Consider the following 12111-nt stretch of genomic DNA (forward strand, 5'->3'; position numbering starts at 1 on the left):
TAATGATCAATGTACGGCAGCGTATGACTGATAGGTGGAGTCATATGAAGCTTCCAATGCGTTGGTTCAATACGTTACAGCACAAGAACCAGTAATATGACCGGGCCATTAATCGCGTACATTCGATTGAATGCACATTCGCAAGATCTTTTCTATTTTTTAATGTCGTACTTATGAAAAATGACTGAGTTATTATGAAAACACCTTTGCATAGACCATTTTTATTTCAAATATGTTCTAGGCAAATCCACTCACAAGGCTTTGGTCGCTTGCCCAAGGTGCCACGCAGTGGGACTGAACCCAGAACTCGGAACCTGCGCCTATATATAATAAAGTAGCAGTAAAATACTGGGCTTGATTGGATTAACTTAATCTATTCCTTCTAAATGTCTAAGTAAGAAATCTTTCATTAAATAACAGACAAAAATAGCTGCAGAAAAAAATTCAATTGATTAATAATTTAATACGAGATTTCACTAAATTAGTATTTTATGCATTTTTTAATAGTAGTTGTATAAATGACGTTGGCACATACGCATAGCGACAGAGGGAAGTTAATAAAAAAAAAATTGGAAGTAAGTAGAGAATTATTTATTTTAAGTATTTTAAAAATGTTGCTACATTAGTTTCGGCAATCTGCTTTCTGACATTGCTAAGAGAAACAAATGAATTTTACCGTGACATTTATGTCTATTAGCACTTTCGCATACCTCTTGTTTTTACAATTCCGTTCACATCTAAAGGGATTTATATAAATATTAAATCAATCACCATACTTGACCAGTGTTGTATTTAATATCGACGCTGGAAGGATAAAAGGAAATAAATGACAAAATGAATGTGAACTCAGAATGTCCACTGAGCATTTTGTCCGATGCTCTAACATTTCTGCCCGGTCGTGCCGGACAAAATAGTTTGCGGTATTTGTTCCAGCTCTCAACGTTTTAAGCTCAAATTCTTCAAGATCAACTTCGCTTTTGTTTCCATCGGCCGTGTGCCTATAAAAAATGAATGTGAACCCAGGGCGTCCGTGATGCATAAATGATTCAGTCAGTCTTCCTCTTGAGGCAGAATTAAATATTTATGACATTGAGTCTATCTTTTAATGTTATACTCTTACAATTTCTATAGTTTGTGTCGTTTAATACAAACCCATGCAAAATGGATACAAATAGTAAAAGGGAGTGTTTAAATGTTTTCCAATTACAACAGGAGTGTAACTGAAGTGAAAGAGCAATACGAGTATCCGAAAATCGAAAGTGAGTCACAGATGCATCACGGCTTTAATTAGCTTCGTTAGAAAAAAAAGTGTACTTTTTGAATCAGCAAATATCCCTATAAATTTTTTTTTTTTTTTTCGCAACTCCAGTTTTCTCAACATTTAAACATTTAGATGATATGGCATAAATATGAAACAGGATTTTATGCTGGTCTCTCACAGATAGCTGTTCTCGAAGGAGGAACTGGACTTGATATTGCAAGAAGACAAAACACTCATCAATGTTGCATTGTTGAAGCTGCTCGTGGTGGAGAATTATATACTTGTAGTATCTACTATCCCGCAAAGTCTGTTATAATTCCCTCTGTATCTAGGATGTTTTATAGGAATATCAAAACGAACACTGTACTTGAGTGGCACATTATATCATCTGCTCTCAAGATTACAAGCAAAGTTGATCTTGATAGATTTAAACTCAGGATGTAAGGGCTGCAATTAGATGCTGCAGATATTTTTGTCAGATGTTTAACCTATTGATATCTTGGCTAGTTCGTATTCTGTCAACAACACTGTGTTGACAGAATACGAACCAACGATTTCTCGACTGGCAAAATTTTTCAATACAATTATTTTGGCTAGCTGCAGCTCTCATCCATATAATGAGATTATTAATAATTGATTCAAATTTTGTTACAAGTCTAGCAATTTGGGAGTTGCTTGAGTAACAAATATTTTATGAACTTCATAAGGATGAAAGACAAAGGTGACCTGCGAGGTATTTGGGATCTTTTCCCTTTCAACAGCAGATCGAGAAATTAATTTTTTTGTAACTAAGCACTTTAAAAATTCGGACACTGGTAGAATGTCATAAAATATATTTTACTCTTAGTGTTGTTGAGAAAAGTTTATATTTTCAAAGTTATTTCGTGTTAAAGTTGTCGTATTTCGGTAATTTCAACCAATCAATGACGTGTATTCAGCTGAATAAATTCCTGCCGTTGTCTGTCAACAACAACTATCGGCGGTGTATATTTCGTTTGTCACTGTTATTTATGACATCGTTCGTACGTTTGTACTGGTTTTAGCTTTAGGGTTTTAGGGTTAGGGTTAGGGATATGGTTTTAGGGTTTTAGGGTTAGAGTTAGGGTTTTAGGGTTAGGGTTAGGGTTTTAGAGTTAGGGTTAGGGTTACGCTTAGGGTGTTAGGGTTTTAGAGTTAGGGTTAGGGTTACGCTTAGAGTGTTATGGTTAGGGTTTTAGAGTTAGGGTTAGGGTTAAGGTTTTAGGGTTAGGGTTAGGATTTTAGGTTAGGGTTTTAGAGTTAGGGTTAGGGGTTTAGGGTTAGGGGTTTAGGGTTAGGGTTAGGGTTGGGCTTTTAGGATTAGAGTTAAGGTAAAAAATGAAAAATGAAGAAGTTTGAGGGGGAGGGGAGGGGGGGTCAAAATTTTCAAAATTCCAATTTTTTGCAATGTTCCAGAAACTCCGTTTCCGAAAAGCTGGGCTTTTGGCAAAAAATAATTTAAAAAAAACAATAACTTGCGAGAAAATGGGCGGGGGAGGAAGTGTTTCCGAAAATAGTAGCTGAAAAGCAGGAAAATAACCTAAATGCAGTAGAAATGCACGAACGATTATGGTGGTGCCATGAAGTAAATGTGCTTCAGATACACTCGTTTATTCATAACAGTGACAAACGAAATATACACCGCCGGAAGTTGTTGACAGACAACAGCGGAATTTTATTCAACTGAATACACGTCATCGATTGGTTGAAATTTCCGAAATACAACAACTTTAACACGAAATAACTTTGAAAATATAAACTTTTCTCAACAACACTAAGAGTAAAAGATGTTTTATATGACACATTCAACCAGTGTCCGAAGTTTGAAAGTGTTTAGTTACAAAAAATTAATTTCTCGATCTGCCGTTGAAAGGGAAAAGATCCGGTATTTGAGCCCAGAACATAACGAGTCTGAAGAAATACAAGGCATTTTCCGACGCAGTAACGGTTCTGCCAGCTCGATGCCTTTGGTCTCAAGTTTTGGCACCAGGCCAGCAATTTTAGGGTTAGTCGAATACACTGGCCCCAGTACTTTACTAGTACTTTAGTTTTTCGATCCCGAAAAGATGAAAGGTAATGTTAACCTTGGTAGGATTCGAACTCAGAAAAACTACTAAGCATTTTATCTGACACTCTAATGTTTCTATCAGTTCGTGCCGGACAAAATACTTTGTGCTATTTGTTCCAGTTCTCTACGTTTTAAGCTCAAATTCCTCAAGGTTAAGTTTCTTCATCGCCCATACAAATAATAACAACCATTACTTTCAGTCGGTATGTCAAAGTAAAATGCTGTTATACAAACTATCTGTACTTCTAGCATCCCGACTTTTCATCGACTTTGCCTCTCATCTTTCCGGGGTTGATAAAAGTAGTCCCAGTCAGTCGAGCACTGGGATCAATTTAATCGACTTACCTCCAAGCCAGAAATTTCTGGCCTTGTACCAAAATTTGAAACCATTATCGTTATTATTATTATTATTATTATTATTATTATTATTATTATTATTATTATTATTATTATTATTTCGTCTGTCTTTACCTTCTCAGTTCAAATCCCGCCGCGGCCAACTTTGTCTTTCATCCTTTCGGGGTCGATAAAATAAGTACCAGTTTAACACTGAGGTTAATGTAACCGACTCTCTCCTTCCTCAAAATTGCTGCCTTTGTGGCAAAATTTAAAACCATTATTATTATTATTATTATTATTATTATTATTATTATTATTATCATTATTATTATTATTACTATTGTTGTTGTTGTTGTAGTTATTATTATTATCTAAGTTAAAAGGATTATGTATGTTTGTATGTATGTACTTATGTGAGCTTTCCTCATGCGTTCCTTCTTCCAATTAATTTTTTTTCAAACATTCATTCATTCTCTTCCCTCTTCGCTTTTACTGCTTCTCATTATTCTTTTTCCTGAATAAAAAAAAACTGAATAGTCTTAAAACGTGAATAGTCCATTTCAAATAGTCGTCTGAAACGATAAACTAATAACTTCCACTTTTCGTGCCGTTTGTCTCAATTCTTTTTAACAATTTGTGATTACATATATATATATATATATATATATATATATATATATATATATATATACATACACACACACACACACACACACATTTGTGTGTATTGACAGACAGACACGTGTCAATAATATTGAAATATGTTTTGGTATTTTTTTTAAAGCTTTTCTATGTTAAAAAAGATCATTTTGTTTCTTCAGTTCAACTTGCTTCCATGTTGGTTTTGAGTAAAATTCTTCTGGAGTCATTTTGAATATTTTCTGGAAATCCTCGTTTGAAAGATATTTCTGAAAGGCGAAAAAGAATAGCAAAATAAGAAGCACTCAATCTTTACTATTAATTAAAGACAGAATATTTTTTTGTGGTGTAATATAATTAAATATTGGTTTCAAATTTTGACACAAGGCCAGCAATTTCGGTGGGGAGGCAAGACAATTACGTCGATTCCAACAGTGCTGCTTATTTTATCGAACCCGAAAGGATGAAAAGTGAAGTCGACCGCAGCGGAATTTGAACTCAGGACGTGAGGTGGAACTAAGCACCTATTTCTTTACAACCCACAAGGGGCTAAAGACAGAGAGGACAAGCAAGGACAGACAAACGGATTAAGTCGATTATATCGACGCCAGTGCGTAACTGGTACTTATTTAATCGACCCCGAAAGGATGAAAGGCAAAGTCGACCTCGGCGGAATTTGAACTCAGAACGTAGCGGCAGACGAAATACTGCTAAGCATTTCGCCCGGTGTGCTAACGTTTCTGCCAGCTCGCCGCCTTAGTGGTATAGATATTAACCAGTCACAAGTCAATTATAGCTTTTGTTGCTTTTTTTTCATCCATTTATATCTTTTATATCTTTTGTTGTTGTTTTTTTTTTTCATTATTTCAGTCATTGGATTGCAGCTGTATTAGGGTAACACCTTGAAGGATGTAGTCGAATGAATCAAACCCAGCACTTATTTTTAAGCCGGGCACTTATTTTATTGATCTCCTTTGTTGACCCACCACGTTACGGGGACATAGACTAATACCAGTTATGAAGTGGTGATGAGGAACAAAGACAGACAGACAGACAACACACACACACTAACACATACACATACACACACACACATACACATACACAACGGGCATCTTCCATTTGCCGTCTATCAAAGATACTCACAAGGCTTTGATCGGCCCAGAGCTATAGCAGAAGATACGTGCCCAAAGTTAACGATAGTTATTAAATCAATTCCATAGCTAGCGTCGTAGAGCTAAACACAAAGCATTGGTGAGCTGAGAAAGAACCCTGGAATCGATTCACATTTGATAGATTGTTTCACTGTATTTATGCAGCAAACACACCTTAAAAATACTCTTGAATACCTCTGCTTCCTATTTCTCGACGTTAAATAAAATATGAAATCTTAGTTCGTCACAAATGAATACTGTCATTGTTCAGTTTCTACTTTTAGTTATTTCATTAAGAACTTTTGATTATTTCATTTAACTCCCAGTTTCTCCTCTTTTTCTGATATATAAAGCTTTTATAGATAAGCAAAAAGAAATGTCTATTAGACTAACTTACTTCTTTGTTGGTTCGATCGATTTCTTTCGGTAGAAACTGGCGGCGCAGTTGCTCTATGGGATATTTCTTTGTGTACTGTGAGAGTTCCTGCAGACAGAATTGATCTGTTATTGTGGTAAAGCTATACGTTTATATAACATACTTTCACAATTGATACACAAATTTGAGTCTCTCTCACTTTCCTTTGCGTGCATACATACGCACAAATACAAATTATATCACAGACCTGACGTAATATATATATATATACTCATATTTATACACATATGTGTACACGGTGCAGTCTCTCTCTCTTTCATCCCCCCCACACATATAGTGCGATGAAAAGAAATCAGGTGTAACTATCTTCCCAATAAGTTGATAGAAACGTCCTGTAGGGGTGTTTAAAATGTAAAGAAATAAATAAACAAGGGAGATAATTTCAATAATATCTGCTAATCAAGTTGTTTCGGAAAATAAAGACAGTGAAATTAGGAATAATTCTTCTTTTTAAAGCGCTGTTCAACATTTGTCTGAGATATTTTCACTCAATCATATTCTTAATATTCATAATCAGTACCACTACTTTCCCTCTATTTCCATTTATGCTAATCACTTCTAGGTGTGATCAAGCGAAAACAATATACAGAACCGAAGAGGCTGAACAAGACCGAAGCATGCCCGTCATTTTACCCAATTGGCTTTAAAGAAAAGATGCACTCCTAAATAAATCCTTAAATAAATTCTTAAACTTTGTATTATCTGAGGTAATTGGAGTTAACTTCCTTACATGTATGAGTTGGGTTTTTTTATCTCTCATTTTGAATTTATAATACACAAAAACAAAAATTATTCTCGACGAAATTCATTGGTTTCTAAAAATAAAAAAGAAATTCTTACGTCACGGACAAAAGCAATGCCAGCGTTCTCTCTTTCTAATTCCTGCTTAGCCTCGTCGTATGATTTTGCTTTCTGCAAAAATAAGAAAATCATATATATATATATATATATATATATATATATATATATATATATATATATATGATTCCAAGGATTTGATAGAATCAGATATTTAAATAGTGAAAGTACTAACCAAGGTCTTTGACCGAATTTACGTCGGCCGAGTGATATGGCACTATGTACTTCTTCTTGAGAAGTTATAATTGTTAATTCTTACCTGTATTTACCTGATGAAAATGTCTTTTTTTCTGTGGGGGTTGCATGATTTTACACTTGTCTTCATCAACAAAAAATACGTCTGAAACAGCTGTAGTAGCGAACCACAATCCATCTGTTGTTTTATATATCCATATATATATATGTGTGTGTGTGTGTGTGTGTGTGTGTGTGTGTGTGTGTGTGTGTGTGTGTGTGTGTGTGTTTGAGTGTGTGGGGGGGGTGAGAGTGTGTGTGTGTGTGTGTGCACACGAACCAATTAGTTGGTACAATCATATATTAGTGCATTTGTTTAAGACAGGGATTCAGTAATGTAATGAAAGAAATGTATTGAAAGAAATTAAGATTACGGTGAGGTATTATATAGAATTTGTTCTCGAAGATGGCTCTACAGAGGGTTCTATTATGTATGAGTACCGGAACAACAAGGGCTTTTAAAATATTTTGTGGCCACATTAATCTTATAAAACTCAACGGTCCAACCATAATATCGAACCAATCTTATTGCATTGTATATTATAAATTAACATGTAGCGTTTGTTTTATTAAGAGGCCTTGATAATATATGCATGTATAGTTTTAATAGATAAATAAACAAATGAATTTTTATTAATAGGAACTTTACAAAGGATACGTCATTTGCCTGTGGTGAATTTACCTTCAAAAGAGGAGAGAATCTCTTGTAGGTTAAATTTCGTTATGTGTATTTAAGTATTATTTCTTGAATCTTGTTTATTCGTTACATAAAACAGAGTTCCCAAACTTTCTTCGAAAGAAAAAGATTTTAATCGATCTAATTATAAATATCACCGTTAATATATACAGAACATACAAAATGCCTTTAAATCGAGAAGTTGTCATTCATTGTACCCCCAGTCTTCCACGCCATTTTCATCAGTGGACTCCAGTCGAAGCAGTGGAAACATGATAAAGAACCATCTCCAAAGAAGGCTCATGTCCAACCCTCAGCAGACAAGGTGATGTCTTTTGGGACCAGCGTGGAGTAGTGATGATGGATTTTCTGGCGAAGGGCACCACAATTAACGAGACATATTATGCTTCTCTGCTGCAGAAACTGCGGGACGCCATCAAAGGAGTGAGGCGTGGCATGGAGTCAATCTCCTCCAAGACAACGCCCTAGTTCACAAAGCGCATGTTGTCCAGATGAAAGCACACTCCTGCGACTATGAAATCCTTCTTCATCCCCCTTACTCTCCCGACCTCACACCATCTGACTTCCACCTTTTTTCAATAGTGAAGTCTTTTTTGAAAGGGAAGCATTTTTTGGATGATGATGAACTTATTTATAGTCGTGGCTCCATACGCAACTTACCGACTTCTACAGATGAGGTCTTCACAGCTGCATAAAGTGATAGAAGAAGTGCGTCACCATTGGTGGTGGCTATGTAGAGAAGGACTAATTATTATGCCAAATTTCGTTTATCCCAGTCCTTGAGAAGTTGGTCAAGGGAAAACTTTAATGAAAACCCCTCGTAAATGGAACAGATTTTATTATATTTTATTATATAGAAGGATAAATCTGCACGATCTGAAAATATTTGACTAACTATTCAATAAACAACACAAACTCTTCAACACAAAATCGACTGATAGGTTATCAGTTCATGTACGTTATCCAGACAACGTTTGAAACATACACCAAAGTACTACATACAAACACACTCACATCATATGCACATAAATTCACATGTGTTGTATTTGACTCTGACTAGACGAAGAAAGATATAATGCTTCATTCGATTGTTGTGCAGAATGCAGTTCAAATTATCCCGAGATTTAGCCTGGAGAATAATACTTGGTGTCCATTAATAAATGCTTACAGTCACATAATATACTTTCATCTTTTGAATGGGAAGGACGACATATTTCAAATATAGATATAAATAAAGCACTTACTGCCCAACGTTTGGGGTCCCATTCGATGAAACAACCTCTGAACTTGAAAGGCTCCGATCCTTGTTTTACTTGAACAATCAGTGTAGTATCAACAGTTCTACCGGTCGGATCAGTTTTAATGTAATCCTTCAGGATAAATAAAAAAATACAAATAGTCATTATAGTTGTTTCTTATTTGGCACAAGAAGACCAGCAATATTCGAGAGGATGGGTTTTAATCAAATGAAATTGGCCCCGATACTTGTGTGGGATATTATCCACCCAAGAAAGATGAAAGCAAAATTGATCTCAGGAGGATTCAAACAAGTGTGTGAAGCGCCATAATAAAATACTACAGGAGCTTTTGTTCAACTCCTTACCATTCTGCCAATACATTACCGGTTAAAACAAGATATAATATAACAATAATCCTTTCTGTTTTTTTGGAACAAGGCTTTGGATTTTGGGAGACGAAATAGTCGATTATATCGACCCCATTGCTCAACTCCTATTTATTTTATCGACTCCAAAAGGATGAAAGGTAAAGCCAGCCTCGACTGAATTCGAACTCAGAACATAAAAACGGACAAAATGCCGCTAAGCAGTGGTCTACATCTTAAAAGTAACTGTCCGTTTAAAAATATAAGATGCTTCAAGATAGGTCATAAAAAATCACACCAAAACAAAATCTAAAAATCAGTCCAACACAAAAAAAAATCACGTAAACAGGTTATCGGTGACAAGAAATACAAACGAGCCTCAAAGGAAATTTGTATATGCAAAAAATTAATAATACAAACAAAGTTATAATTGGATGCGGGCAGTGATATCTCGATAATAAACACAGATACATGGAAAAAAATCGGGAAACTTCGAAAATTGGACGTGGTGTTTCAGGAAAAAATTGCATTTTAAGGGCGAAATGTTAAGTGACATTACATTTCGTGGAAAAACTATAAAAGCCAAAGTTTTTGCGTTGAATAATATGACAAATTTATTCGTAACAGACTGGATCGAATTATTTAACGTATGGGACCTCCCCCTAAATCTTTCTGTAAAAATGTAAATTGTTTATCCGCCAGTAAAAATAAGTCGTCAGACGAATTTTTTAAAAAATAAGCAAAAAAAAAAAAGGATTTTTTCTGAAGTTCTGTCTGATGAATTAGGTCTGTACACCAAAACAAAGGCGAAGTTTCAAGTAAAAGAAAATGCTATACCGGTATTTAAACCAAAACGAACAGTATCTTTCGCAGCAGTAGAACAGATAAACTTAGTTAGGGAGACTAGAAAACATTGGAGTTATCCAAAAAGTGAATTATATAGTCAATAGGCATCACCAACTGTGTATGTTAAGAAAAAAAATAATAAAATCAAAGTGTGTGCTGATTTTTCCACCGGCTTAAACCAATGTCTTAAAACGTTCCACTATCCGCTACCAACTCTGAAGAACATATTTGAGAAATTAAAGGGTGGCAAGATATTTTCTAAACTGGATCTCTCTGACACGTATCTACAAATTAGAATAGACGATGAATGCTCTAAATACTTAACAATTAGCACACATAAAAGACTGTATGAATACAACAGGTTACCATTTGGCTTAAAAGTCGCGCCGGTGATTTTTCAACAGATTATGGATGCTATGTTAGCGGACTGTGAATTCGCAATTCCATATCTGGGTGATATACTCATTAAAAGTAAACCCAGGAGCCAACACGTAGAGCTCGAAAAATATGGGCTCGAAAATATTAGGGAATACGGCTTTACTTTCGAGTGAAAAAATGTGTGAATTTTTCTTAACGAAAATAAAATATTTAGAACAAATCACTGAGAGAATTGGACATCGACCAGATCCGTCGAGGGCAGACGCAATTAAAAATATACCCTCTCCGACAAATATAGCGACCTTACAAGCTTTTTGGGGACTGGCCGTAAAAAAAAATTCTTAGATTTTACTCAGTAGAAGTTTTTGTTTATAGACTGATCATCGTCCGTTATTATTTATATATGGGTGGAAGAAAGGAATCCCTCTCCATACTGCTAATAGGTTGCAACGCTGGGGTACTATATTATTAAACTATGATTTTAAGATGGAGTATACACCATCTAAGAAATTAGGACGCGCAGATTGTTTATATCCAGGCTGATTTTTAAAAATGCTGAACCATTTGAAGATACTGTAATTGCTGCGTTGCGAGTGGAAAATTAAATTCAAAATATTTTGTGTAACGTCATACGTGAACTGCTCGTCACATTACAAGACATAAAATTAGAATCGGAAACCGATAAATTCACTAAAAGTATGAAATGAATACTGAAGGCCAAAAGAGATAAAAATATGCGCAACACAAATGCGAACCCATTTTTCAATGTGTGACAATGTATTGATGTACGCACAAAGAGTCGTAGTGTCAGCTACACTACAGAAATGATTACTTAAGGAATTTCACATTGGTCACCCAGGGATTTCAAGAATGATATCTTCAATGAGAAGTTTTGTATATTCTTTTCTGCTCTAGGCACGAGGCCCGAAATTTGGTGGGGGGAGGCTAGTCGATTAGATCAACTCTAGTACGCAACCGGTACTTAATTTATCGATCCCGAAAGGATAAAAGGCAAAGTCGACCTCGGTGGAATTTGAACTCAGAAGGTACAAACAGACGACATACCGCTAAGTAAGCGACTTAACCCGCCCCTCAGTACTTGTTGGCCTTGTGCTTTTAGTAGAAAGGATCATTATTATTATTGTTGTTGTTCATGTTTTGCCGAGGTTGACTTTGCCTTTCATCCTTTCAGGTACGATAAAATAAGTACTCGCTGAGCATTGGGTTCCATGTAATTGATTTCCTCTCGCCACTGAAATTACTGGCCTTGTGCCAATATTTGAAACCACTGTTGTTATTATTTTGATCTGAAGGCTTATTTCAATGTAGATGATATTCCTCTCGTGAGCAAACGGCCCTCACATCCAAGCATAAAGGCTCTTTTGCTGGATTATGATATTTCTCGCTCTCTTCTTTTGATAGATATTTATCAAACAAACGTTGATATAGAAATGAAATGAAAATTTGAAGCTCTATATTACGAACCATGGCTGTTTCTAAAGATTCTCTTTTTTCTTCTTCGTTTGCGCCTTTACCAATCCAGACATAAATCTGAAATGAAGAAAAAGATAATTAAAATA

The 12111-nt window shown here is 35.3% G+C and overlaps 1 protein-coding gene across 2 annotated transcripts in view; it reads right to left on the reverse strand.

Annotated features, from left to right (window-relative positions):
- Positions 1–4466: 4466 nt before the first annotated feature.
- Positions 4467–12111, reverse strand: part of LOC115211877 (advillin) — a 98559-nt gene continuing 90914 nt past the window's right edge. For both annotated transcript variants that reach the window (XM_029780616.2, XM_036503424.1), the window contains 5 exons: positions 12017–12082; positions 8949–9074; positions 6756–6827; positions 5877–5963; positions 4467–4594 (listed from right to left, as the gene is read on the reverse strand). In XM_029780616.2, coding sequence (XP_029636476.1) covers positions 4481–4594; positions 5877–5963; positions 6756–6827; positions 8949–9074; positions 12017–12082 — 465 coding nt within the window. In that variant the 3' untranslated portion in view covers positions 4467–4480. The remainder of the gene's footprint in view (positions 4595–5876; positions 5964–6755; positions 6828–8948; positions 9075–12016; positions 12083–12111) is intronic.

This window comes from Octopus sinensis, linkage group LG5, assembly GCF_006345805.1.
Source record: "Octopus sinensis linkage group LG5, ASM634580v1, whole genome shotgun sequence".
Classification (NCBI taxonomy): domain Eukaryota; kingdom Metazoa; phylum Mollusca; class Cephalopoda; order Octopoda; family Octopodidae; genus Octopus; species Octopus sinensis.